Here is a 27,496-nt window from a genome sequence, read left to right as displayed (position 1 = left end):
TGAGCTGTCAGCACAGAGCCCGACGTGGGGCTCGAACTCACAAACTGTGAGATCATGACCTGAGCTGAAGTCGGACACTTAACTGACTGAGCCCCCCAGGCGCCCCACAACTTTGCTTTTTATACATCGCTCCTGTGTGTAGTGCTGAAGAGCGTGACACCTCCTTCCCCGTTATTTCATTATTTCTTTGGGAAAATGCAGTTAGATGACTGTGGTGGTGAATGTGTTTTCGCATAGCTCATGTGACCAGACAACTGACGTGGAGAACCAAGCCTCGGGTTTCTGTTTTGTTTTTGTCCCAGGCAGCCCTTTCTCTCCTTTTGATCAGACTTCTGGCTTTGTCTGGAAGCCACCTGACTTCTGGACAGGGTGATTTCCCACTTCCCCAAAACATCAAGGGACTGGAATCAGAAACAAACAAACACAAAATTTAAATGAAAGAGAGAAATAAAAGGAAAATATAAATTATGAAAATCTAAATGATCTTCAAAATAGCCTCAAGCAGGATTTGAAAGCCACTTGGGAATCACTTGCTTGTTGATATCAGAGCCCTCCCTTCCTGTTTGGGTGTAAATCATTTGGACCTCCAGTTTGCCGCCTCCACTGCTGGGTATTCGGAACCAGAAGTCAGAGCCTTCACGATAGGCTTGGGGGCAAGGTAATTACTTCCTCCTGTCTGTGCTTTCATAGCACTTGCCTCGACTGGAGCCCTCCTCCTCCGCTCTAGAGCTTTTTTTTTTTTTTTTTTTTTTTTTTTTTTTTTTTTTTTTTTTTTTTTTTTTTTTTTTGTCTTCCTGAGTAGGCCCCTGCCTTAGTCATCATCACAGGGCTCTCAGCATCTAGTGGCCGAGTAGTGTGGGCCACAGGGAGCCCTTCCTTGGATCGTTCCCATTTGTTATAAGCTTAGGTACTCTAAAGATAAACCTACCTTTGCCAGATGGTGTAGGAAGGCAGAGCCCTCTGAGGTCACGCAAATGTTCACTTTATGGGCTAGCCACTTGATGTGTCGTGCATCCGGTCCCGTGTGCATGTGCTGTACAGGCTAAGGTGTCAGAAGGCAGGGTCTGAGTCGCTGCGTCCCTCGGCAGTACCCATCTGTACTTGAGAAGTCCGCTTACTAGCTCTGGATTTTAGTGTCTTGATTTATGAAATCAGACTTAGATGTGCACTGCCTACCTGAGAGGGCTTTTTGCCAGAAGAAAACAATAAGTAATGTATGTATAAAGACTTCTCAAGACTAAAAAGTATGTTATACATGACATTTGTCATTCTTTTTAAAAAAATTTTTTTAATGTTTGTTTATTTTTGAGAGACAGAGACAGAGCGTGAACAGGGGAGGGGCAGAGAGAGAGGAGACACAGAATCAGAAGCAGGCTCCAGGCTCTGAGCTGTCAGCACAGAGCCCGACGCAGGGCTTGAACCCACCAACCGTGAGATCATGACCTGAGTGGAAGTCGGATGCCTAACCAACTGAGCCACCCAGGCGCCCCGACATTTGTCATTCTTAGCTAACCAGGGCTGATGGCACCTTCACAAATTTTGATACAATCCAGAACCAAACCTAATATCACTGGACTCATTTTAACTTTGAGATCAACATCATAATATAGTTATTAACAATACTGTGGGGGCACCTGGCTGGCTGGCTGGCTCAGTCGGAAGAGCATGCGACTCTCGATATCGGGGTCGTGGGTTCAAGACCCAGGTTGGTTGTAGAGATTACTTAAATAAATACAACGTTAAAAAAAAAAAACCAATATTGTGCCCATTTCCTGGAGCTAACTGCACTCAAGCCATTATAGAGAAAAAGCCGTTCAGTTATAAATAGACCAAACGAGTCACGTTGGTTTGTTGTGGTTGTTGTAATAGCCTTACATGGAAAAGGGGGCTAGGGATCTCTCTGCACCCTCTTTTAATCCAGTTCAGGAGTGCTCCACACTCATCTTCCAAAGGCCCCATTTCCTATGCCGTCACCTTTGGGGATTAGGACTTAACATATGCATTTGGGGTGGGGGACACATTCAGACCATAGAAATCAGTATTTTTTTTAAAATATTTTTATTTATTTCTAGGGGAGAGAGAGAGAGAGACAGCATGAGCAGGGGAGGGTCAGAGAGAGAGGGAGTCACAGACTGAAACAGGCTCCAGGCTGTAAGCTGGCAGTCAGCACAGAGCCCGACGCGGGGCTCGAACCCACGAACCGCAAGATCATGACCTAAGCCAAAGTCAGACGCCCAACCGACTAAGCCACCCAGGCGCCCCTAGAAATCAGTATTTGAAAACCTAACGTAGCAATCTTTTTTTTTTTTTTCTTTATTCCCAGCATTGACTACCTATCTCTCTTTTCCTCCTTGGCAGCAGCCTCACCATCCTGCACGTGTCCTCATTAAGCGGTTAAATATCTTTGACCTTTGCTCGCTGTTAATTTTTGGGAGAGCCTTGTTTCTGGCTCTTTGAAATCTACACTTCGACAAAATTGAGAACCGAGAAATAATACATATTGTGGTGAAGCCCCAGCCACCCTCCAGATACCTTCAGTCCATGACGTACTTAGTATAATAACCAATTAAACTTTAGAAAATTAGGCTGTTGTAGGGACAGTAATTTAAAGATAGTGTTTTGTAAGTTTATGTATTTTGAGAGAAGGAGAGAGCGAGAGAGAGAGCAGGGGAGGGGCAGAGAGAGAGGGAGCAAAGAGAATCCCAAGCAGGCTCCACGCTATCAGCGCAGAGCCCGACTCGGAGCTCGATCCCACGAACCGTGAGATCATGGCCTGAGCCAAAATCAAGAGTCGGTTGCTTAACCCACTGAGCCACCCAGTCACCCCTACAGATAATGTTAAGGAATTTTTTTCTTGACTTTTTGATGACAGGTAGGATTGATTAGAGGATGAGAAGAAACTACATAGTGGGAGACATTTATTGTTCTGTGTTCTGATAGGGCATTTTACGTGTGTTCAATACCATTAGACGTTTGATCGCTTTGGTTTTTTATGGTCCACATTTCAGAGCTAGAGAACCGAGGTTAATCCAAGTGAAAGGAAATTTTGTGAAGGTGTAAAAGAGTAAACGCATCTAGCACGATGCCTCCTATATAGTAGATGCAAATAGTAATTTGCTTGGTGAATGAATCTCTCCTTCAACAAGTTTATCTTCTAGTTTTCCAATTCTCTCTTCCACTGTATCATGTCTACTGTTGAACTTGAATATGAAATAAGATTCTAAGATCGTGTTTTTCTGTTCTAGAGTTTCTATTGGTTCTTTCTAAAATCTCAACCTGCTACCCATACTACTCTTCTAAGCTGTCTTTCTGCTATATTTTTGGTCATGGCATTTACCATGGTCTTTTCTTATGTAATTTACTTAAGTGATTTTTAAAAATTGTTAATGTTTATTTATTTTTGAGAGAGAGACACACAGAGGCAGACAGAGCATGAGCGGGGGAGGGGCAGAGAGAGAGGGAGACACAGACTCTGAAGCAGGCTCCAGGTTCTGAGCTGTCAGCACAGAGCCCCACATGGGGCTTGAACCCACGAGCTGTGAGATCGTGACCCAAGCTGAAGTCGGACACCCAACCGACCGGGCCACCCAGGTGCTCTGAGTCATTTCTTCTGTTTCTCCCTCCTAGTAGAATGTGAAGAAGTTCCATGAGAGCAGAAATTTGTTTGTTTTGTTCACTGATACATATCCCCAAAGATTAGAACAGTGCTTGGGACATAGTAAGAGCTAAAAACTTGTTGAACAAATGTGTGGTCCGTAAGTGTGGATGCATCGATGAAAGGTGTCAGGTCAGATTGAGGGGAGAGGTCCTTGTAGAACATACTAGGACTTAAGATGGAGGGGCTGTATTCACTATGGCCAGATTACAGAGGGGAGCATAGTTTGAGGGAGGGTTAAGGGGTTCACTCCAGTAGGCACATACATTATTCATAAAGCTGAACAAAATCTTGCCTGTAATTCACTTGTCATCTGGGAGGCATCAGGAAATAACAGAAAGAACTCTTGCTTTGGAATTCAAAGTATATGCGTTTGAATCCTATAGTTCCTGCGACCAAATCAGCTGCGTGACCGCAGGCAAGTTGCTTACTTTTTAAGATTTAGTTTTCTGAACTATAAAGTACTGTAAGCAACTCCCTACCTCATAAAGTTAGAGTTAAAATTAAGAGACAATGTTAGAAGTAAAACCCTTAGAATTGAATAGATATTCAATAACTACTTTTCATCCTGCATGGGTTGATTTGAAAGTATTATCTTTTAGGGGCAACTGGGTGGCTCTGTCGGGTAAGTGTCTGACGATTTCGGCTCAGGTCATGATCTCACGGTTCGTGGGTTCAAGTCCCGCATCAGGCTCTGTGCTGGGCATGGAGCCTGCTTAAGATTCTCTCTCTCTCCCTCTGCCCCTTCCCTCTTGCACATGTGCTTTCTCTCTCTCTCTCAAAAAAATTTAAAAAAATTGAAAAATAAAATAATTATTATCTTTTAACATACTAAAGCATACTTTTTCTATTTGGGGAAAACTGGAGTATAGGAAGAAGCGAATAACACTGGGGTAATGCATTATAACTGCGGCTCAGGAAAAAATTACCGAAGATGAGTAAAAAAAAGATACTATATTTGGACGCTTCACGGTCATGGAAAAAAACCCCACAGAAATAACCAGTTATCTTTTCACTTCTCCAAAATGGTTTGAAACTTCGAGCTAACTACAGAAGAGAGGAAAACCCCCTAATAAGACCGAAGGCTCTAACAGTGTGCCCCCTTCCCCCCAAAGCACCAAACCACTGGGAAGCCACCAGGCTGTGGGGGGGAAATCTGCCTTTCCTGACACCCTCACGGGGGGCCCCTTCCAGGCAGAAATCCCATGCTGACGTGACCCCGGGCACTAACCTGACCCTCTGAAGGAAATATTTTAATGTGAAGTCCTCCGCTAGCCAGGGCTCCACCAATGGATGCATTCTCCCTTTTTGCTGATTGAGCTTTGGATAAGGGCTCCTTTGTTTTAGAATTAGTAAAAGGCGAAAGATTTCTGCGATCCGCAGAGAAACCAGAGTATTGATTCATTTTAGAATTAGGATCGAGCAAACATTTCTTTCTCTGAACTGGTTTATTCCCTTTTTTCAAATGATGTGAATCAAATGGTACACAATGTTTCCTCTCTCGTTCGGTTGTCAAGAAACCCAGAACACCATTTAAAGCTTTATTGCAATCACAGAAAGCCAAGGGGGGACCATATGTGTAACTCCTCCTCCTATATGGCTTAATATTCCCAATTTCTGTTCTAATTGGCTTGCTGGAGGGGACTCGAAAGGCTTCAGGAAACAACTAGCCTGTGCCTGAAACTGACCCATCCATTAGCATTTAGTTCATTGAGCATTTCTCCTGATGTGATCCAAACACTTTGTACACAGAGTGGGTTTCAAAGCCCCAGGTGTTGGGGCGCCTGGGTGGCTCAGTCGGTTAAGCGTCCAACTCTTGATTTCCGCTCAGGTCACAATCCTTGAGTTCAAGCCCCCGCATTGGCCTCCGTGCTGGCAGCGGGGAGCCTGCTTGGGATTCTCTCTCTCTTCATTTCTCTGCCCCTCCCCCACTCTCAAGTTCTCTCTCTCTCTCTATCCCCTCCCTCCCTCTCACAAAATAAATACATAAACTCAAAAAAAATTTTAAAGTCCCAGGTGTCTAACAGTGGGGGGAATGGTTTAATAAATGTGGTGTATGGACACACCACATTGAGACTGTAGATCCTAAATTCTAAAGAAAACCTTCACGTGAGCCCTTAACAATGCACAACACAGCTCTGAACAGCAAGGCACGCACGTGAACTGCTGTTTTGAATGTGGGTAACTTACAAAAACATACTGTTGAGTGGGAAGAAAGGGAGATGTGGCACCATGCGCCCCGGAAATGTGGTAGAGAATGCTACTTGTCCCCCGCCCCCCACACCGGTCCCAGTATCTGCTTTCCATTTCTTCCACAGGAATGGTCTTTTACAAGGAGAAATGGTGGGGCACCTGGCTGGCTCAGTGAGAAGAGCATGCGACTCTTGATCTTGGGCTCGTGAGTTCGAGCCCCGCGTTGGGTGTAGAGATGACTTGACTAAATAAAACTTAAAAAAAAAAAAAGAAGAAGAAGAAGATGAAGGAGAAGGAGAATGGTTTTCCCAGAAAGAAGACTTTCTCGCGTCGCCTCTCTTGAAGCAGATGTGACCATGTGACTGGGGCGTGGCCAGCAGGGGTGTGAGTGGAAGCAGCGGGCGCAACTTAGAGGCGGTCTTTCCTGGTCCCATCCTCAATTCTCTTTCCCTGAAATGTGGGCATGCCAGTGAGGGCACCCCCAGCCGCGGGTGGAGCGGGAGGACAGGGGTGCCACCTTTTCGTCCCAAGGTGAGAGGAAAACGGACTCTCACGTAAGCCCCTGTTGTTTTGGTCTTTGTTCCGGCAGCCGGAGCTGTGTCCTAACTCCACGTGATGCTCTAACCAGAAGTTAAAAGAAGCAAAAGAATACTGTATGTTTGTGGATATGCATATTTCATAATCCCTGGGCGAGGCATAGGCTAAAATGAGTGGTGGGCTCCGCAGGGGTGCAGGGAGGGGACGGAACCAGTGCACAGTGCCCGCTCACCTGTGTCCGAGTAGGACAGGCAGCGCTGAATGACGGAGATGTCTGTACGTGTGAGATGTTTGCAATTACTTACGCCCAGCTGTTTTCTGAAGGCTTTGAAATTTTTTTTTAAGTTTATTTATTTCTGAGAGAGAGAGAGAGAATGGGGTAGGGTAGAGAGAGAGGGGGACACAGAATCAGAAGCAGGCTCCAAGCTCTGAGCTAGCTGTCAGCACAGAGCCCAACACGGGGCTCGAACCCACGAACTGCGAGATAATGACCTGAGCTGAAGTTGGACGCTCAACCAACTGAGCCACCCGGGTTCCCCCCTTTCTCCCCTCCCCCAATGGCTTTTTTTTTAATATATATATATTTTTATTTTATTTCTAGGAGAGAGAGAGAGACAGCGTGAACAGGGGAGGGTCAGAGAGAGAGGGAGACACAGACTGTGAAACAGGCTCCAGGCTCTGAGCTGGCAGTCAGCACAGAGCCCGACGCGGGGCTCGAACCCACGAACCGCGAGATCATGACCCAAGCGAAAGTCAGACGCTTAACCGACTAAGCCACCCAGACGCCCCTCCCCCAATGGCTTTTAACAGTGACTTCTGTCCCTGTATGAAGTGATTTGGAGAGAATGTTGGTGTCACCGGGTCCCCTGTAAAACAGACATGGAGGACACAGCCATAGTTGTCATGACAGGAGTGAGCTGCAAAATGGAAATGGGGAACACAGACAGCTTTTGCAGCATGACGTTAAGGCCTGTGGCACCGCTGTCGCCAGCAGAAGGTTGGCAGGCTGCACGAGCCCACACCGCTAGCACGTACCCTGACCCAGACCCTGGACAGTGACATCACCCGCCCAAAAGCTGACATTGTCAGCAGCCCGAGGGACTCTGTCCTTCAGGGCCCAGCTCATGTTCATCAGGCTCAGAGAGCCTGAACCTAACCTGAGTGCAGAGTTCAGACCGAGCAGACTGCCTCCCCTGTGTAGACAGGCAGTAGACCCCTCTGCATAGACCCCACGTTGTTGCCAGAAGGTTGCTTAGAAGATGCAATGGAAACGGAAGCACTTGGTTGTAGTCTGCTTCTATCTGGGTCTGTCTCCTTGGTAGGGACAGCCTTGTCCCTTCCCCCCAACTGGTTTAGGTCATCCACTGTATCCTTCCCGTCAGCCAGTGGTTACATGGGTCGTCTTACCGTCTGACTTCCAGAGGCTTGCTTTTCTTCTTTTCGCGGTGTTCTTCCAAACTGGTTCTCACACAGACGCCAGGTTCTCACCAAAGGACTCTCTCAGGTGCATTCCAACTGGGTCATTCTGTGGTTTGGGGATTCCCAGGCTCCTCGGGGCACATGGACAGCTGATCTCCCCACAGCTGGTTGACGCCCACAATTCGCCAGTCACACCTACTATACGGCAGTTTTGCTGGCTACCTGAGAAAGCCTTCATTCTCTTACCTTTAAATCTTGGGGACCCTCACCTCTGCTCCCCACCCTCCATCCCAAGTGCATTCCATGATGCTTCTAGTAGTATTTTTGAGTGAGGTTCTTCCTGGCACATTAGAGGGTCTTCTGTCTATGCAGCTGCCCCTGCTTTCATTCTGTTTGCTTAAACACAGAGAGGCCCAGAGGCCGGTGCCGTTGACTGCGCGAGTCAGCTACTCAGCTCGAAAATGGCATCTGTGTCCTTTGTGAGGACTGAAGTCGCCAAGATGGCATCAGGAAGCCCTCAGGGCCTACCTTATCAGATCAACGCAAAGAGATCAATGGATGGTGCTTTGCCAGGGAGCGGAGGCACCTGTTTCCTAGATGGCGAGGAGCCCCTGGAAGAGTTCAAGTGAGGCAGAGATGGGGGCGCCCCAGTGGCTCGGTTGGTTAAGCGTGCGACTTCGGCTCAGGTCATGATCTCACAGTTCGTGGGTTTGAGCCCCGCAACCGTCTCTGCGCTGACAGCTCAGAGCCTGGAGCTGCCTTGGATTCTGTGTTTCCCTCTCTCTCTGCCCCTCCCCTGCTCACGCTCTGTGTCTCTCTCAAAAAAAATAAACATTAAAGTTACTTATTTAGAAAAAAAAGCCAGGCAGAGATGTTTATTTTAGAGTGGCCGTCCTTGCATGAGGCGGATGTGGGGCGGCCTTAGGAGGCTGTCAGAAAAAATCCACGTGAGAAGAATGGTTGCCACTGTGCATTCTAGGTGCCTGCCTGTGCACGAGTGACATGGGGCTGACTCACAGGGATCCGGCTCTCACGGGGACAAGGATGCTCACAGGGAAGAGTGACAGTTACCTTGTGCACCTGGGGAGGTAGAGGTGTTGGGGGAGATTGGGACGTAGGTGTCTGGAGTGGGGGTGGGGAGGTGGGAAGACGGCTGGACCCACAGTTGCTGGAATCACTGTTTAAAATTTTTTTAATGTTTATTTTTGAGAGAGAGAGAGAGAGAGAGCAGGGGAGGGGCAGAGAGAGAAGGAGACACAGAATCCAAAGCAGGCTCCAGGCTCTGAGCTGTCAGCACAGAGCCCAACGCGGGGCTCAAACTTGTGAACCATGAGATCGTGACCTGAGCCAAAGTCGGATGCATCACCCAGGCGCCCCTGGAGTCACGTGTTGGTTGGATGACTTTATTATTTAAAAATTTTTTTATCATGGAAAATTTCAAACACATAAAAGTCGAGACCATAGTATTGTGATATCATGATTTATAATAAATGGTATTCGTTTCTGGCACAGAGCCCCTAAAAGCCTCAGAATTTCCTAAGCGATAAGAGCAGTAAAGGTGTCTTGATGTTTGTAGCAAATCCCCTTTCAGCTACACCCAAGTTCACGTTAATGAGGGGACTTTAGGAAAGCACCTGGGAGGGGAGCCCACCTTTCGATTCGATGGTTGGAACTTTAGGTCCCCCACCCCCACTTCAGGGGAGAGGAGAGGGGCTGGAGGTTGAATGAATCACCGACGGCCGATGGTTTAATCAGCTATGCCTAGGTAACGAAGCCTTCATAAAAACCTAAAAGGCTGCCGTTGAGAGAGCTTCTGGGTGGTGAACGTGTGGAGACCTGGGTGGGAGGTGCAGGTGGAGAGGACAGAGGCTCCTTGGCCCTTCCCCACACCACCCTGTGCATCTCTTCCATCTGGCTCATCCTGAGTTCTAGCCTTTAAAAAAATTTTTTTTTAGGGGCGCCTGGGTGGCTTAGTCGGTCAAGCATCCGACTTTCGCTTAGGTCATGGTCTCGCGGTTCGTGGGTTCGAGCCCCGCGTCGGGCTCTGTGCTGACTGCCAGCTCAGAGCCTGGAGCCTGTTTCAGAGTCTGTGTCTCCCTCTCTCTCTGACCCTCCCCTGCTCACGCTGTCTCTCTCTCTCTCTCTCTCTCTCTCTCTCCTAGAAATAAATAAAACATTAAAAAAAATTAAAAAAATTTTTTTAATGTTTATTTATCTTTGAGAGACAGAGACAGAGCGTGAGCAGGGGAGGGTCAGAGAGAGAGGGAGACATAGAATCAGAAGCAGGCTCCAGGCTCTGAGCTGTCAGCACAGAGCCCCACGCCGGGCTTGAACTCACGAACTGTGAGATTATGAGCTGAGCCGAAGTCGGATGCTCAACCGACTGAACCACCCAGGCGGCCCAGTCTTGTTTAATCTCTACCCCCCACAGCTGCCCATGTTGCTGATACAAAAATCCCAATTTTTTAAAAAAATTTAATTTAAATTTTAGTTAGCATACAGTGCAATATTGGTGTCAGGAGTAGACTTCAATGGTTACAAAATCCCAAATTTTATTTGTAAATATTTCAGTGTTTATTTCCAACAGATAAAGACTCCTTAAATACACACACACACACCCACCCACCCACCCCTATAAGGGGCTCCTGAGTGGCTCAGTTGGTTAAGCGTCTGTCTCTTGATTTTGGCTCAAGTCATGATCCCAAGGTTGTGGGGTTGAGCCCCGTGTTGGGTTTCATGCTGAGCCTGTAGCCTGCTTAAGAGTCTCTCTCTCTCTCTCTCTCTCTCTCTCCCCCCGCCTTCTCTTCTCCTCTCCCTTCCTCCCTCCCTCCCTCTCCCTCTCTCCCCACCTCCCTCAGTTTGCATGCACTCTCTCTCGTGTATATGAAAAATATGTGTGTATGTATACACACGCATACAGCCACAGTATGTTGTTATCCCTCAAAAATGACGGCAATTTCATATTTGTCAAATATCCAGTGAGTTCCCATTTCCCCAATTGATTTTTTTTTAGTTTGATTTAAGATGCAAATAAAGTCCCTACAACTGCATTTGGTCAATACGTCCCTATAGCTCATCAGTCTGTCGTAATCTGTACGTTTGGATGGGTAACCTTTCAGCGCATTCTGGGTCCCTTCTGTGTGAACCTGAGCAATAACTCGCACTGGAACAAAAGAGAGGCACGGAGGAGTGTGAAATACCGTAGGGTTTCTCTTAGTTGGAGGAATGATTTTTATCTTTTTTTTCCCCCCGGGAGACATGATACTTTTAGGAAAGCGCGATAAAGTTCTGTACTCATAGCCTCTCCTTTCCTGCAGTTCATTCTCGGCACTGTTGTTACAGTGTCTTCTAAACATCACGCCTGATTAGGGCCCTCCTAACCCAGAAGTCTTTGGTGGCTCTTTTCTGTGGGATAAAGTCTGCACTTGTGGGCTTGGCTTCCAGAGAAGGTTCTCCATCTTCCGTGAGCCAACCTCACTCTTGGCACTTGGTCTCTACCCTTCCTCCTTCTCCCAGCATGGTCTGTGCTCCGGCCACGCTGGTCTGGCTAGAATGTTCGCTTCCCCCACATCATGCTGAGGCCTTTCTCTGAAATAGAGCTCACACGTCTTTCTTCTTTCATCCAGAAAGTCTGACTCATCTGGAAAGGCCCAACTGAGAAAGTCACTGTTTCTGTGAAGTTTTCCTCTACTGCTTTTTTCACCTGAAAGAATTATTTATTCTCTTCCCTACTGTGTCACCTTCTTATGCCTCTGGTTTTTTTTTTTTAATGTTTATTTTATTTTTGAGAGAGACAGAGTGTGAGTGGGGGAGGGGGGTGCAGAGAGAGAGGGAGACACAGAATCCGAAGCAGGCTCCAGGCTCTGAGCTGTCAGCACAGAGCCCAACGCAGGGCTTGAACCCATGAACCGTGAGATCATGACCTGAGCTGAAGGCGGATGCTCAACCGACTGAGCCACCCAGGCACCCCGTCATGCCTCTTTTCTACAGTAGTTGTCATTTTGGCTGGTTTTATCGTTAGTTATGTGTTCCCAGGCAGGCAGGGGGGTGTGCGGTGTTGGGGGGGTCTCAGAAGGGCGGCTGCTCCTTACCTGCTTAGCAGGCATCCCAACACCCTCTCCTCCTGGAATGCAGCATACGCCTGTTCGGTTCCGGCTCTCAGAAGGATGAACAACAGATTTTCTTTTCTTTCTTCTTCTTCTTCTTCTTCTTCTTTTTTAAAGTTTATTTAAGTGAACTCTACACCCAACGTGGGGCTTGATCTCATGATCCCGAGATCAGGAGTTCCATGCTCCTCCAACTGAGCCAGCCAGGCGCCCCCAGATTTTCTATTACAGCTTCTCCTGTGTGTGTGTGTGTGTGTGTGTGTGTTGTTTTCAAATTATTTTATCACATAGGCTGCTTCGAGCTGGGTCAGATGTAAACTAGTGAGTAATTACATTTGAGTCTGCCCTCATAAATACATGAAAGATTTTGCTGGGCACATGGTGTGAAGTGTTTCTCGATGTATCATTAATGTCGACTCTGGATTAATGCTGACTTTGGATACTTCCCCGACACCAATCGTGTGACTTAAAAAGTTGCATCAAAAACAACAGAAGTAATCTTTTCAGATGCTGTTTTTGTCGCCTGCCAAACCCTAGATGTAAGTTTTGGGGGGCGGGGGAGGGCAATATGGTCACAGTTTGGGGAACTGGCGCTTCTGTGTGTGTGTAATCTATTAGTATTATTAGTAGTCCCATTACAGTTTTGGACTTTCATTATTTCATTCTTTCAGCAAATGTTTATTGAGCGATGACCACGTCCCAGATGTCGTGCTGGGTTCAGTGGAGTCTGCCGTCTCCTGGGGAGAACAGATGCACAGTAACACTTATGTAGCCACTAACAGCCTGGAGGAAGGAGCGGTTAACTTTGTGCCAAAGCTGGTGGGGTTTCAGATGAGTCCTGCTGATGAATAGGAAGTGACCAGGTAGTCGAGGCGGGGTGATGGTGGGGGGCGCGGTGGGAACCGGGACACAGACCCGGCAGCGTAGACAGCACGTGCCAAGAGCAGAGAGGTAGGAAATGGCCTTCAGTATTTAGCTGTCATTTTAATTTTAATTTTTTTTAAATGTTTTATTTATTTCTAGGAGACAGAGAGAGAGACAGCGTGAGCAGGGGAGGGTCAGAGGGAGAGGGAGTCACAGGCTGAAACAGGCTCCAGGCTGTGAGCTGGCAGTCAGCACAGAGCCCGACGCGGGGCTCGAACCCACGAACCGCAAGATCATGACCTAAGCGAAAGTTGGACGCTTAACCGACTAAGCCACCCAGGCACCCCTAATTTTAATTTTTTAATGGGAAATACATATATATATAGCATATAGGTGTGTGTATATATATATATATATATATATATATACTATATGTGGGTATATACATGTGTGTATATATACATACTGCACGTGGAATAAAATTCAGATAGCACAAGAGTGAAAATTAAATCCCATCTCTCCCGGGACCCCCTAGCTATTCAATCCCCCTCCCACCCCTTAGAGAGACAGCCCACGTTACACCTTCTTGTGTATATCCTTTCAGGGAGTTTTGTTGCATTTGCAAATCTGAGATAGATTTTCGTTTTTATCTCCCATGCAGAAGGTAGCATTTTATATGACTCATTCTGCACCTTGCTTTCTTTCCCCCCTCCACTTAATGCACCAGATGTGGCATTGCTGCATTCTTTTTATTTATTTAGTTTTAATTTTTTTTTTAACATTTATTTTTGAGAGTCAGAGAGAGCGCGAGTGGGGGAGGGGCAGAGAGAGAAGGAGACAGAGAATCGGAAGCAGGCTCCAGGCTCCAAGCTGTCTGCACAGGGCCCGACTCGGGGCTTAAACTCACGAACTGTGAGGTCATGACCTGAGCCCAAGTCGGATGCTTAACCGTCTGAGCCACCCAGGTGCTCCTGCTGCATTCTTTTTAATATAGTGGCTACAGACTCCATTACGTGAAGGGAGCACCATCTATTTAGCCGGTATTCTTTGGAGGAAGCACTTAAGCCTTTTACAATAGTGTGTTGTTACCCACCCGTGAAGCCGACTGGAGTAAGCGAGCAGTGGTCACAGAGTGCAGAAGTGACGCTCGTAAACATACTCCCCTCCCCGTTCAGATTCTGTCCACAAACAGAAAGTCCAGCGTACTTGGAAAAGAACCAAACAGAATTTCAAGAAGCGACAGTCATTGACATTACAGACTCCGTGGACAGGGTAAAGAGCCGAGGAGGGAACTGGCGGAGCAGACAGTGGATCTGAAGCAGTTATCCAGAAAGTGGTCCAGAGAAGCAGAAAAGATAGCCACATGCCGAAACGCGCCACAGCCGTGGGAATCCTGCACCAGGGCCGCACGTCAGTACGGAGGACTCACAGAAGCGTGTGGTGGGGTGAAAAAAGCAAGTTACTGAATAATCCACATCACACATAACTAATTCAAAGACAGGCAAAATGAAACAACATACGTCCTCAATTACACTCTAAGGGCATAATGAACACCAGTTCAGGGTAGTCGTTTACAGGGAGTGGGGGGAGGTCTTGCCTGGGAACAGTACGAAGGGTGCTTACCCCTCTTGGCTGTGCACTGTTGAACTGAATGCTGACCACGTAGGTGTCTGGTAGACCATTCTTACCGATAAATTCTCTTGTTTTTTAACATCTATTTATATTGAGAGAGAGCAAGAGCCAGGGAGAGGCAGAGAGAGAGGGAGAGAGAGAATGCCAAGCAGGCTCCGCGCTGTCAGCATAGAGCCCGGCATGGGGCTCGATCCCATGAACCAGGAAATGATAACCTGAGCGGAAATCAAGAGTCAGATGCTTAACCAACTGAGCCCCCCAGGTGTCCCTTGTCCTGATAAATTCTTATGAAACATATGTAATATACAAAACAGTGTACGTAACTTAAAAAGTAGAATAAATGCCTCTGTATTTATTGCCCAGCTTAAGAAACAGAAAATTACCAGTACCTTTGAATCCCACCTCCCCATTTTTCTTCTCTAATTATATTACTCTTTACCCTTATATGTACTTATATTTTATAGTTTTGGGTATTTTTATATATATATATTTTGGGGGGTATCTGACGTATTTCATAATAAAGTTTTTTATAGTCTTATTATAGCTAACTTACTAGTACAGGTAATCTTTCATTTAAATTTAAATCTTTGTCCTTCTTTTTTAGGATCGTTGTATTGATTATCTGAGTTAAAAATTATGTATTGTGGGGGTGCCCCAGGTGGCTCAGTTGGTTAAGCAGCCGACTCTTGATTTTGGCTCAGGTCATCATCCCCGTGGGATCGAGCCCCGTGTGGGGCTCTGCGCCGACAGTGCGGAACCTGCTTGGGATTCTCTCTCTCCCTCTCTCTCTGCCCCTACCCTGCTTGCAATGTTCTGCCTCTCTCTTTCTCAAAATAAATACATAAACATTTAGAAAAAACTATGTATCATTGGACTACAGCTAAATTTCTTTTTTTTTTTAAATGTTTTATTTATTTCTAGGAGAGAGAGAGAGAGAGAGCGTGAGCAGGGGAGGGTCAGAGAGAGAGGGAGATACAGACTCTGAAATAGGCTCCAGGCTCCGAGCTGGCAGTCAGCACAGAGCCCGACGCGGGGCTCGAACCCACGAACCGCGAGATCATGACCTAAGCGAAAGTCGGATGCTTAACCGACTAAGCCACCCAGGCGCCCCGGACTACAGCTAAATTTCTAAACACAACACATTTCAACATCTTCCCATGATGATACTTTAAAAGCATTAATGAAAATTTATCTCTCGTCTCACCCCACCAGTTCTGATCCAAGAGAACAGAGGTATGGTCGTTTCTTGGTGCCCTAGGATAATGCTTTCAACAAAAGTCTGAGTTCATGCCGGGAGGTCAGTATGGCCAGAGTCTCCTTTGGAAGATTAAGAAGAGTCATTGGTGATGGGGGTACGGGGGAAAGGAAGGGCAGACAAAAACCATCTCTGAAAGAAAGGGTTAAGGCCCCTGTATTAGAGCAGTGCGAGCCTACCTTCTCGACTGTAAAAGAAAGGTTTCCTAGTGGTGAGGTCTCATGTGCATTAGCTGAAAGGATATTGTTGATAGTTTGGAGAAGCCACTTGGAATTTCTCAGAAAGGTAGTGTATTAGCTCAGGCTGCTGTTTACAAAATACCATGGACTGGGTGGCTCAGAGCTCCCTTGTGACTTCCTTTAACCATTATTTCCCCCTTAAAAGCCTTATCTCCAAATACAGCCACATGGGGAGAGGGTCAGGGCTTCAACGTATGAAGTTTGAGAGAACATAGTTCAATCCACAGCAGATAACTGATTTTGGTCGCTAGCCTTTGCACTCAGATGATTCTTAAATAGGCTTTGTTTTCTTTACTTTTCAAAAATACACCATCATCAGTTAGAACTTAGGTGAGCCCAAGCTCTATTTTGTTCATGTATCCTCCCCCGTGTTAGCAAAACCCTGCCTCTCACTCGCGTGTGTCTGTATGTTTGCGTTTCTTTGCATTTAAGACCCAGCCATCCCTCAGTGATCCCAGTAGCAAGAGCAGCAGATGTAGTGGCTGGCACGTGCCCTAGTCTCATGGCTCTCTAAGGTAACGGCGATCGGCGCATCCGTTTATTTGCAGTGTTCCCTCACTTCAGAGCCTCCAGGAAGGTGGATTCCATGATCTGCCTCATAAAACCATTGAAAGATTTCTAACCCATGAGAGTACTTGATTTGCGTCCATTAATTTGGGCCAAATTCTATTTTTTAATGTTTTTATTTATTTCTGGGAGAAAGAGAGAGAGAGAGAGAGAGAGAGAGAGAGAGACAGTGTGAGCAGCGGAGGGTCAGAGAGAGAAGGAGACACGGAATCGGAAGCAGGCTCCAGGCTCTGAGCTGACTGTCAGCACAGAGCCTGATGCGGGGCTCGAACTCACGAACCGTGAGATCATGACCTGGGCCCAAGTTGGACACTTAACCGACTGAGCCATCCAGGCGCCCCAATTTGGGCCAGATTCTAAAGGCTACTGGATGTGGGTATCCTTGGACTTTTACGACAGGTAAGAGGTTGAAAATACTTAGTTGCTTTCTTAGGGTTCAGAACGAAATATCTTTTTCTGTAACTCACACGAGGCAATTCTTGGTTAACAGATGGCCACCGGCTAATGTGCCCATAGTCTGCTGCCATTTATTAAGTGGCCATGGTGGGTCTGATGCGGGAATGGCTGGCGATCACTCACTGAGCATTGCCCTCGGGAAAATTAGCCCTGGGAATGGGGGGTAGGCAGTTAAAAGGCATGCACAGTTCAGGAGAGACTGTTCTAGAAATGCACGATACAGCAGCATATGGTTGTAGAGATGTGCCTTGAACAGTTCCAAGGAGCATCTTTCCTGTTGAATGCTGTGATGGCAGCCCCGATCGTGGACTGTGTCCAGTCCTGAGGTGGGATCAGGGCTTCCCTACTTGGAAGAAGGGAAAACTATATTGTGACTTGAAGGAAAAGTAGGAGTGAACCCCGCGGGGGATGATTAGGGAAGGCAGAGTGGGGAGAGAATTCGCTGATGTTCATCTGGAAGTCTTGGCTGGGCCTTTGAAGAGTGGCAGACCCGTCAGGAAGACGTGTGATGACTACTAATGACCTTTGTAGTCTAGCCCTTTGGCAATCGGAGTGGATTTGATTGATGTGCTTAATTGAAGGGAAGATATCCAACACAGCAATTAAAATGTGTTGAGTGATGACTTAGCCACACATACCGGCCTTGATTTTGGAAAACGTTAGAGGATGAAGCAGAAACAAATAAATCCTATACCTGCTCTACAACAGAAAGAGCCAGTCCTGTAGTTTGGAAGGTCCTCAGACCTAGTCCGGGAATTTGCTTACCTCCCATGATCTTCCTCTCAGACCTCTTTGTGAATTTTATTTCAAAAGCATTTTAAAGAAAATGTGTTTAAGCATATGGGCAGTCATCTGTACTGTTGGTGTCTGAGGGGTTGAATTAGTGATGGTGTAGGTGTGTGGCCATGATGGCATTCCTGAGACTGTAACCCTGGATTAGGCAGATATCATCCCTCCAGCCTCTGGAGGTGCTGAGCCCGCACAGACCCTACCCAGAATGAGGCAAGTGTCATCAGGCTACATGTGGGTACCATATTGGACTCTGGCGGTTACAAGTTCAGTCATCAAGCCATGTCTTCCTCCCTGGGCCTAGTTCTTAATATAAGCCTCTTCCAAATGGGGCGCCAGGGTGGCTCAGTCGGTTGAGCGTCTGACTCTTAGTTTCGGCTCGGGTTATGAGCTCACAGTTTTGTGGGTTCGAGCCCCGTGTCGGGCTCCATGCTGGCAGTGCGGAGCCTGCTTGGGATTCTCTGTCTCCCTCTATCTCTGCCCCTCCCCTGCTCGTGCTGTCTCTGTCTGTCTCAAAGTAAATGAATAGACCTAAAAAAAAAAAAAGACTCTTCATGAACTTCAATGGACAGTGTAATGGTTTCTCCATGTCTGGTGGTGTTAAGTAGATATCTAAGACCTAAGATCATTTTCTTCTTCTTCTTAACTGTGACATTCCATATTTGGGGAGACTACTTATCATGGATGATGGTTTAGAATCACAAGGACACGTTCCATCTTGGTCTTAATCCAACCTCTGGAATGTCAGCTGCTGAAGGAGAGGGGCCTTGGATTAGAGGTCTAATTCTTGACTGACAGGCTTCATTTTCACCGTTTTCGGGTTTCATATTCTGGTTAGGACGAGACAGAACTTGTGTCTTCAAGAGCTGTGGACTCAGTTTACCTCTTTCATCAAAGGCATAGTCTGTTAGGGGAGCATGACTCCCAGGCTGGCTATGCGATGGTTCACAGATTTTTCTGGTGTGTTTTCAAGAGTTAACAGGTGTGGAGCAACTAGAACTCTCATATGTTGCTTGGGGGGAAAGGGGTCGTCACAAAATGGTATCTGGGCATCTGGAGCATTATTCATAATAGCAGAAAAGCGAAACAACCCAAATGCTTATCATCTGGTGAATGGATAAGCCAAATGTGGTATATCCTTACAATGGGATACTATTCAGCAATCGAAACTAATGAAGTACTGATACCTTCCTTCCACACAGACGAACCTTGAAAACATTAGACTCCATGAAAGAAGCCAGACACAAAAGACTACGTATTTTATGATTCCATTCATATGGAATGTCCAGAAAATGCAAACCTAGAGAGACCGGAAGTAGATCAGTAATTGTGCCTGAGGCTGAGAGTAGGAAATGGAGACAGATTACAAATGGAAAACGTTTCAAAGTCGTATTCACTTTCCTCACACACTATGTAACTGGGTGTGGAGTGAGGGGCTTTCTTTCCTCAGAATTTCGGATGCAGCTTTTGAGCTCGGAACCACCCCGATGGTGCCATAAACGAGCCCACAGCGGTAGCCAGACTGAAGTGCGTGATCACCTACTCCCAATTGCTCATATAATGGAAGTGAAACCTCATTAGGGGAGAACAGTACATCCATGCACCTGTTTGCCGCCTCCTTAACAAAGGCTTTTATTAATAGAGACATCTAACTATTACAGCAGGTGGATGGAGGTCTAGAATTACAGCCGAGTGTCGACTTGTTCAACTGTCTTCCCAACAGCGTCAGTCACAGAAGCAGGAACTGGCACCAGACTGATGGAGGCTGGTTTCTTTAATGGTCTCATAGGGTTTTTGAACCACACTTTGTCCATAATTAAATTCTTTCCTCACACCATCACTTTTCGGATGGGCACATATATGAAGTGTATAGAGGGGTTTTTTTTTGTTATGTCTTTCTTTTTAAAATTAGAAAAGTTGGCAGTTTTACACCATCAGCACAAATATGCGAATGTAGTTGTGAAGGAAGTTGAGTTTTTGTCTTTAAAAATTGTTTTAACTGTTTTATTCATTTTCGAGAGAAAGAAAGAGACAGAGAGTGAACAGTGGAGGGGCAGAGAGAGAGGGAGACACAGAATCCAAAGCAGACTCCAGGCTCTGAGTTGTCAGCACAGAGCCCGATGCAGGACTCGAACTCAGGACCCGCGAGATCATGACCTGAGCCGAAGTCAGACGCTTAGCTGACTGGGCCACCCAGGTGCCCTGGGACTTATTTTCATACTTTCAAGGTGAAAGAGTGTTAACATTTTTTTTCTTGATAAAGTCTTGAATTTTTGCAGTTTGGAGTTCACCATCTTGGGTTTTTTGTTTTGTTTTGTTTTATTTATTTTGAGAGAGAGAGAGACAGGCAGAGATAGAGCATGAGTGGGGGAGGGGCAGAGCGAGAGGGAGACACAGAATCTGAAGGAGGCTCTAGGCTCTGAGCTGTCAGCACAGAGCCCTACATGGGGCTCAAACCCATGAGCCGAAGATCGTGACCTGAGCAGAAGTCTGACGCTTGACTGACTGAGCCAGCCAGGCGCCCCTCACCATCTTATTTTAAGCCATATTAAATGTCAAAGGAATTTCATCCATATTTGCTTTCTGTAAAAGTTTAAAACTAAATTCTTCTCTGATATTAGTCCTATACCTGTGAAGTCAATGATTCTTTCTTCATCAGCAGACATCTGATGTGCTACTTTTCTGGCCTGCATACGTCATAGGTTATTTCTCCTTGGAATCCGGAACACATGACGTTGATCCAGTAAAATCTTCAATGCCTCTATTGATCTCCATCATTTTCTTTTGTGGCTACTGACTCTTCTGAGCTTTTAACAAAAACCTCGATGTTGTGTTTTAACTCCTTGTAGTTAGGACTTTTTATAGCTCCCCCGTCAGAGGAAGTCATCCAGACCTTCCAGATGAAAATATGCCATTCATGTTTTTTTCTAACCTTTTATCATTTTCTTACCAAAATGCTCCTCCACATTCCCAGTATCTTACTCTTTCCTGTGGCGTAAGATAGTAAACATGAACGTAGTATCATAGCAATGACTCTCTTCCTTTTTGCCAAGAACTATGGTGATAACAAGTCTGAATCGAAAATGTTTGGGGAGTAACTCAAAGTCTCCCTTGAGTTAGCCACGTATCCCGTTGCTTGGTATAGTGGACCTTAAAACACCTGTGGGTGTTTTATGTTGCCATGTTTTACCACAAGGGGGCAGCAGCAGCACACGGGTCTCCCATTTTAAAATGGCCCATTGGGCCCAGGCAGGGAGGGAAACGTATTATCAGTATATAAAAACAGTATTCGTCAGTTAATAGCACTTCTAGTATGATGGACATGATAACCAGGAGAGAGTGCGAGGGCATTTCCTGTAATTGAGGAATTTGTCAATTATGAACCTCCTATGAGGAGAAAGCTCCTGTTTCCCCTTTACACACACAGTTCTCATCTGTCACCTGAAGTGTGGGGACTTTCCCACACCGTGCAGTTCTCCAACTCTCCGGTGGCTAGTGACTGAGTGTCCTGGATCTCCGCTCCATTCTGACACTGCTTGGAGATAGCAGCAGCTCCCGCGGGTTACGGGATCAGCCCCACAAGACCACACCCCCCCCAACTTCAGATACCAGTTGCAAGTCCTGCATGGTCACTCGTGCTTCTGGCTGACTGGCTGTGCGTCAGAGGTTCCCATGAGGCCCTCTTCCGGTCCAGTCATTTGCTAGAATGGTTCAACAAACTCAGGAACTAGTTTACTTACTTTGTTACTGGTTGTATGATAAACGGATGGGACTCAGGGACAGCCAGATGGAAGAGATGCAAAGGTAAGGAAAGAAGGAAGGGGTGGTGGGGAGCTTCCACGCCCTCTCTGGGCACACCACCCTCCCCACACCCCCACGTGTTCACCAACCCAAAAGCCCTCTGAAACCCCCATCCTTTGGGGGAATTGTTCGGGAGACTCATTACTTAGGCATGGTGAATTACATCGTTGGCCATTAGTGCTGAGCTCAGCCTCTCGCCCCTCTCCCCTCGCTGGAGTTTTGGGGTGACGTTTAGCTTTTCAGCTCTCTGATCACAAGGTGGGGCCCCCTGGCAACCGCCCCTCATTCTGAAGATAACCCAGGCAACCCCCAGCCATGAGTCATCTTACTAGCATACAGGAAGACACCTATCAGTCCCGATTCCGTGGGTTTTAGGAGCTGTGTACCAGGAAGTTGGGACAAAGATCAAATGTGTATTTCCTGTCCGAAATCACAGTATCCCGTGTCCTCTTGCATCAGGGCGGTGTTCATCGTGAAGCCCCTGCGGTAGTATGGTTTACCTTTTCGTTCCCTCTGCTAATAATGAGGCTAATGCCGTAAAGAAACAGTGAGTCATGGGAGGAAGCCATTGATTTGGGAGAAGGATGGTCTTCTGTAAATGACTTATTTTGGGTTCCTGCTAAAGGCATTGAAGTTCAATGTCGGCAGGCACTAATGGTCACCCTGTATTATGATGAGTGTTGACGGGCCATGGAATCATCTCGCGTCACGTAAAACTTCAGCAGAGAATAACTGCCTACCAGGGAGTGAAGAAAGAATTTGAAAAACCGATACCAGGTCCATCCGGAGGGGGGAGCCACCCCAGAGAACCTTGAGCAACCCCCCTGACCCTGCTCTCCCCCCCCCCCCCCGCAGTGGCCTCATTACCGTCATACCCAGGGAGGAGCCGCAGTGGCCCCAGACAGCCCCGGTCACCATCCCCTTCACTGTAAACACGAGCAGCAGGGCCGAGACCCAGCACCGCCCCTCAAGGCTGCCATCACTCCACGTGGCTCCGCGGGCAGGGGTGGAGGGAGCGGTGGCTCACCCATAGGGATAAGAAGGTCATCGCAACACAAATTTAAGGAAGAGTAAGATGGTCCGGTGTGAGAAACAGATACGGTTTCATCCGCAGACATGACACCAAGCAATAGATATACTTGTACACTAGATTGCCCCCTTCCCAGCGCAGGCAGTCAGTGTTTGAGAAGCTATGCGGTCCGATGTTCTCGAAGGAGAAAAGGGCGGGGAGGCAGCAAATGGAGGCCCCGCTAGATTTCCAGTGCCGGGCAGTCGATACAGAGCCGAGTGAAAGCATTACAGACCTTATGGGGGCCGTCCACGTGCCTACCAGCAAAATGACCACAATACTGAGAGTGGGGAAAAGAAAGGGGAGATTGGAGAGGGCCCCCCAGTGCCGGGCCCAGCAGCACACACCTTACTCCGGATGGAGACCCTGTGGGTGCTGACTGAATAGTCCAACTCTGACGACCAGGGTACAGGAGAACTAGCGGGCCCGGTTATCCATCGGGGTGATAGACCCCCTCTTCGCCTGGCACAGCCAGGAAGAGGAGCAGAAAACTCACGGAGAAGGGACCCACCGTCAGCAACTGCCTTAACGTACGTACCTTGCCAACTTCAGTTAGGCACAGATGCCCGGGAAACCCTAAACTACGAGATGGCCGTGAGGCCACAGCCGGGGCCCGCTGAGTCCTCCAGCGAGAAGAAATGAATATGAAATGCCGGTTGTAGGACCTGAACAAAGGATCCACGCCAAAGGCCTCAAGTGCTTGCTTTTGCCCCCTTGAACAGACAGCCAGACTATCTGCATTACGGGGCTCTTCTTATTTTTCCTCAAAGACATCATCCTGTTTTGGTTCTGACCAACTCTTTTTTCTTTGAAGTCTGGCTTTTTCCTCCTACACCTTTCAAGGTTTTAAGACTGTATTATAGCTGGGCAAATTGAGATGATTAAGAACCTCATTGTTAATTTGTAATAAAGTTCTGTAATTTGATTTTTTTCACAAAGGTCAAGCAGCTGCAAGTATCTATTAATAGAAATCTCTAATAATAATAATAATAATGCGGTACAGATGGAGTTTGGCTTAAGGAACTGTATTTGTCGAGATTTCATATGTCATTTGTTCTTCAACGTCTTCTGAGTTTTCCTATGTCTTGATGTTAAGAGACGTTATAGAGCATTAGGCACAGAACACAGTAAACGTTGTTCTTCCTTTTGCTCATGGAACTTTCTCCATTAATGGCAAGATGAGATGGCGGAGGATCTTAATACTACTTTATATATATATATATTTTATATATATATAAGGAGAGACAGCATGAGCAGGGGAGGGTCAGAGAGAGAGGGAGACACAGAATCTGAAGCAGGCTCCAGGCTCTGAGCTGTCAGCACAGAGCCCGACATGGGGCTTGAACCCAGGAAACACAAGATCATGACCTGAGCTGAAGCTGGACACTTAACTGACTGAGACACCCAGCCACCCCCTTTTAATACTACTTTTAATACTGCTTTTAATACTGCTAGCAAAGGACTAGATACGGAGAGAGTCCTGATGTTTTCCTCCCAAAAGAGAATCATAGAAAGTGTCTGGTGGTGATTTATGTTTTCTTCACATGTCACTCACTTTTACTGTGGCGTATGTGACTCCTGTCCAGGACCAGGGGGACAAGAGTCCCTCACCATGGAATTAGATGCTTATATACGATTTTGCTGGGTTTTGGTTTTGTTTTTATTTTTTTCCCTAATGGGAACCCCCTCCTAAGAATGGTATGAGACTTAAAGACTTGCAGCTGGGGCGCCTGGGTGGCTCAGTCGGTTGAGCGTCCGACTTCAGCTCAGGTCACTATCTCGCGGTTTGCGAGTTCGAGCCCCGCATCGGGCCCTGTGCTTCCAGCTCAGAGCCTGGAGCCTGCTTCGGATTCTGTGTCTCCCTCTCTCTCTGCCCCTCCCCTGCTCGCACTCTCTCTCTCTCTCTCTCAAAAATAAACATTAAAAAAAATTCAGAATTGCAGGTAATTAGCTGTATTGTAGCCACAGTTCCAAGAGGCCAGCTCTTCACTCTTTGATTCATAATGGCAAAAATTTGCACTGTGGTGTGCAGCCCCCTGAGTGACATAATCACTTCCGCCACAGTACCTGGAACTTGAAACGACCTACACAGAAGCATTTCTTTCCTTCCTTCCTTCCTTCCTTCCTTCCTTCCTTCCTTCCTTCCTTCCTTCCTTCCTTCCTTTCCTCCTTCCTTCCTTCCTTCTTTCCTTCCTTCCTTCCTTCCTTCCTCCTTCCTCTCGTGTGGGGCAAAGCAAGGTTGCATTCGTAGGAGCTAGAAATTCCTGCGGCCCGGTCCGTGCTGGCAGATGGCAGCAGGACTGGCCTGAAGGCTGCTGCTGGAGCTGATCAAAACTCAGAGGCTGTGCTTTGTGCTGTCCTTGGCAGAAAAACACTGTGCTTCCTATCATTCCATCTTCCTCCACCCACAGCCTGGGAAATGAGACATGATCACTTGTGAAAATTACCCAGTGCCATGATAACCACGAAAGGTACCGTCGTACCTTGTCCTTCTGGCGGCCGAGGGACCCGTACGAGAGGATGTTAACCCTTCAGAAGGACTATGCCACTGCTCTTAAATACACAGCTTGTCCTTGGGCTCCGAGATGGCTTCTGGGTGTCTTCGGTGTCGCAAATTGACCGTGTCGCTATTTCCACGCTCTCTCTGTCCTTCCGCGGGCCTGATGTGGTTCCCTCCCCCAACACTCTGTTTCAGGGCTCATCGTTGGGGTGATCCTGAGGTATGGCACCCCTGCCACCAGCGGCCGTGACAAGTCACTCAGCTGTACTCAGGAACACAGGGCCTTCAGCACCTTATTAGTGAACGTCAGCGGGAAGTTCTTCGAATACACCCTGAAAGGAGAAATCAGCCCCGGCAAGATCAACAGCGTGGAGCAGAATGACATGCTGAGGAAGGTGAGCTGGCGACACTGTGCTGTCATGGTTCTTGACTTTCTGCCTCCGTCTCGACCTTAGGGAGACAAATCCTTTCAAACTCCTGGAGCATTTGTAACATTCTGGGCTCTCAGTTTGGCTAGGAAGCTTTTTTCTTTTTATCATTATTTTATTTTGGAGAGAGAAAGAGACAGAACATGAGCAGCAAAGGGGCAGAGAGAGAGGGAGACAGAAAATCCAAAGCAGGCTCCAGGCTCCCGAGCTGTACCTGACGCGGAGCTCGAACTCGCAAACTGTGAGATCGTGACCTGAGCCAAAGTCAGAGGCTCAACCAACTAGACCACTCAGGTGCCCCTAAGTTTATTTATTATTTATTTTGAGAGAGGCAGAGACAGCAGGAGGGGGGCAGAAAGCGAGGGAGACAGAGAATCCCAAGCCGGCTTTGCACTGCTAGCACAGAGCCCAGTGGGGGCTGGAACTCATGAAACCAAGAGATCGTGACCTGAGCAAAAGTCGGACACCTAACCGACTGAGCCACCCGGGCGCCCTGTGGATCAGTTTCACTTGAAACTCATTTTTTCAGTGTTTCCGATGGTAAGTCTTCCTTCTTCCTGGGCCTTTCGCCATGTTCTACAAATACTTACCGAGTGCCCACTCTCATTGGTGAGTGGTGCCAAAGCGTCATGAATCTTTGGAGGAAGAATATCTTGTTGTCTTGGAAGTTGAGTCCAAGCTGTTTTTCATTTGATGTTGGGGGTAGCTAAAATACACGGCAAAAGGATTATACATCTCCTTGCTCAGGTGATTTCCAAGAGAAGCAAGAGATCTCTGCTCTATGACTCTGTAGACCCGGGCTTAGCAGCAGCAGGAAGGCTTCTGTCTAAGCTCTGGGTGGTCCAGCTGGCGCGGAGCCTCTTTTAATACAGAACGAGGCACATATGTGGAAAGGCTTCCAGTCAAAGGCGGAGTATAGCCTGTGCTCCAAAAATTAAATTATTATTGCTTTTAGGATCCACCTTAATCCTTAAGGAAAATCATTGTCACCGTGGAGCATTAAACATGCCCGTCTTGGGGCGCCTGGGTGGCTCAGTTGGTGAAGTGTCCGACTTCAGTTCAGGGCATGATCTCACGGTTCATGGGTTCAAGCCCTGTGTCGGGCTCTGTGCTGACAGCTCAGAGCCTGGAGCCTGTTTCGGATTCTGTGTCTCCCTCTCTCTCTGACCCTCCCCTGCTCACTCTGTCTCTCTCAGAAATAAATAAAAACATTAAAAAAAATCCATGCCCATCTCCTCTGTGTCCGTAAAGACAGTCCTAGTGAGCTATTCGCTCTCAGTCCCTCATAAGCATGCCTGGGATTTCCAGTAACGTTTGTGAAATTGAACGCAACCGAAAAAGATACTCGGTGTAAATACCACGCTCATGGCTGAACCCACCCCGTTTCCATCTTTTAGATCACCACAGAAGGTGACGCTGGCTCTCTGTTACCTTTAGGATAAAGCGGATTCACCTCACCCCCTCTGTTTAAACTTTTGCCGCAGACAAGGCTGAGCCCACTGCTGGTAGTTGAGGGGAGAAGGGGCGTGTCAGGGAAGCTGGAGGCAGGGCATTGGAGTGTAGGGGACAGGACACTCTTGTGTTCGTCCCTGCATGCTGGTGGCCCCAGCGCCCTCCTGCTGGCTATTAGCCAGGGCCCCTTCTCGTTCTGACGCTCCCCGCCTTTCACACTATTCCCGTCGTCAGCAAGAGATCGAATAAAACATAATGTGTGAGAACCATTTCACTTTTAATTGGGCTGCTTAACATTTCCAGTTTCTAAAGAGAAATGCTAACTCGACTTTGAATAATTAGAGTGAAGCTTTTTTTAAAATTGCATTTATAACAGTTATTTATTTTTGAGAGACATGGGCAGAAAGAGAGAGAGACAGAGCATCTAAAGCAGGCTCCAGGCTCTGAGCTGTCAGCACCGAGCCCGATGCGGGGCTCGAACCCACAAACCGTGAGATCATGACCTGAGCCGAAGTCGGACGCTTCACCGACTGA

The 27,496-nt window shown here is 47.2% G+C and overlaps 1 protein-coding gene across 2 annotated transcripts in view; it reads left to right on the top strand.

Annotated features, from left to right (window-relative positions):
• SLC9A7 (solute carrier family 9 member A7) overlaps positions 1-27,496 on the top strand; it is a 130,794-nt gene that overhangs the window by 38,767 nt on the left and 64,531 nt on the right. For both annotated transcript variants that reach the window (XM_039216780.1, XM_039216779.1), the window contains exon 2: positions 25,278-25,477. In XM_039216780.1, coding sequence (XP_039072711.1) covers positions 25,278-25,477 — 200 coding nt within the window. The remainder of the gene's footprint in view (positions 1-25,277; positions 25,478-27,496) is intronic.

The sequence above is a fragment of the Hyaena hyaena genome, unplaced genomic scaffold (assembly GCF_003009895.1).
Source record: "Hyaena hyaena isolate Hyena2069 unplaced genomic scaffold, ASM300989v1 scaffold_658, whole genome shotgun sequence".
In the NCBI taxonomy this organism is placed as follows: Eukaryota; Metazoa; Chordata; class Mammalia; order Carnivora; family Hyaenidae; genus Hyaena; species Hyaena hyaena.
Note: the sequence above shows the minus strand (reverse complement) of the source record. Positions and strands in the feature narration are given on the sequence as shown.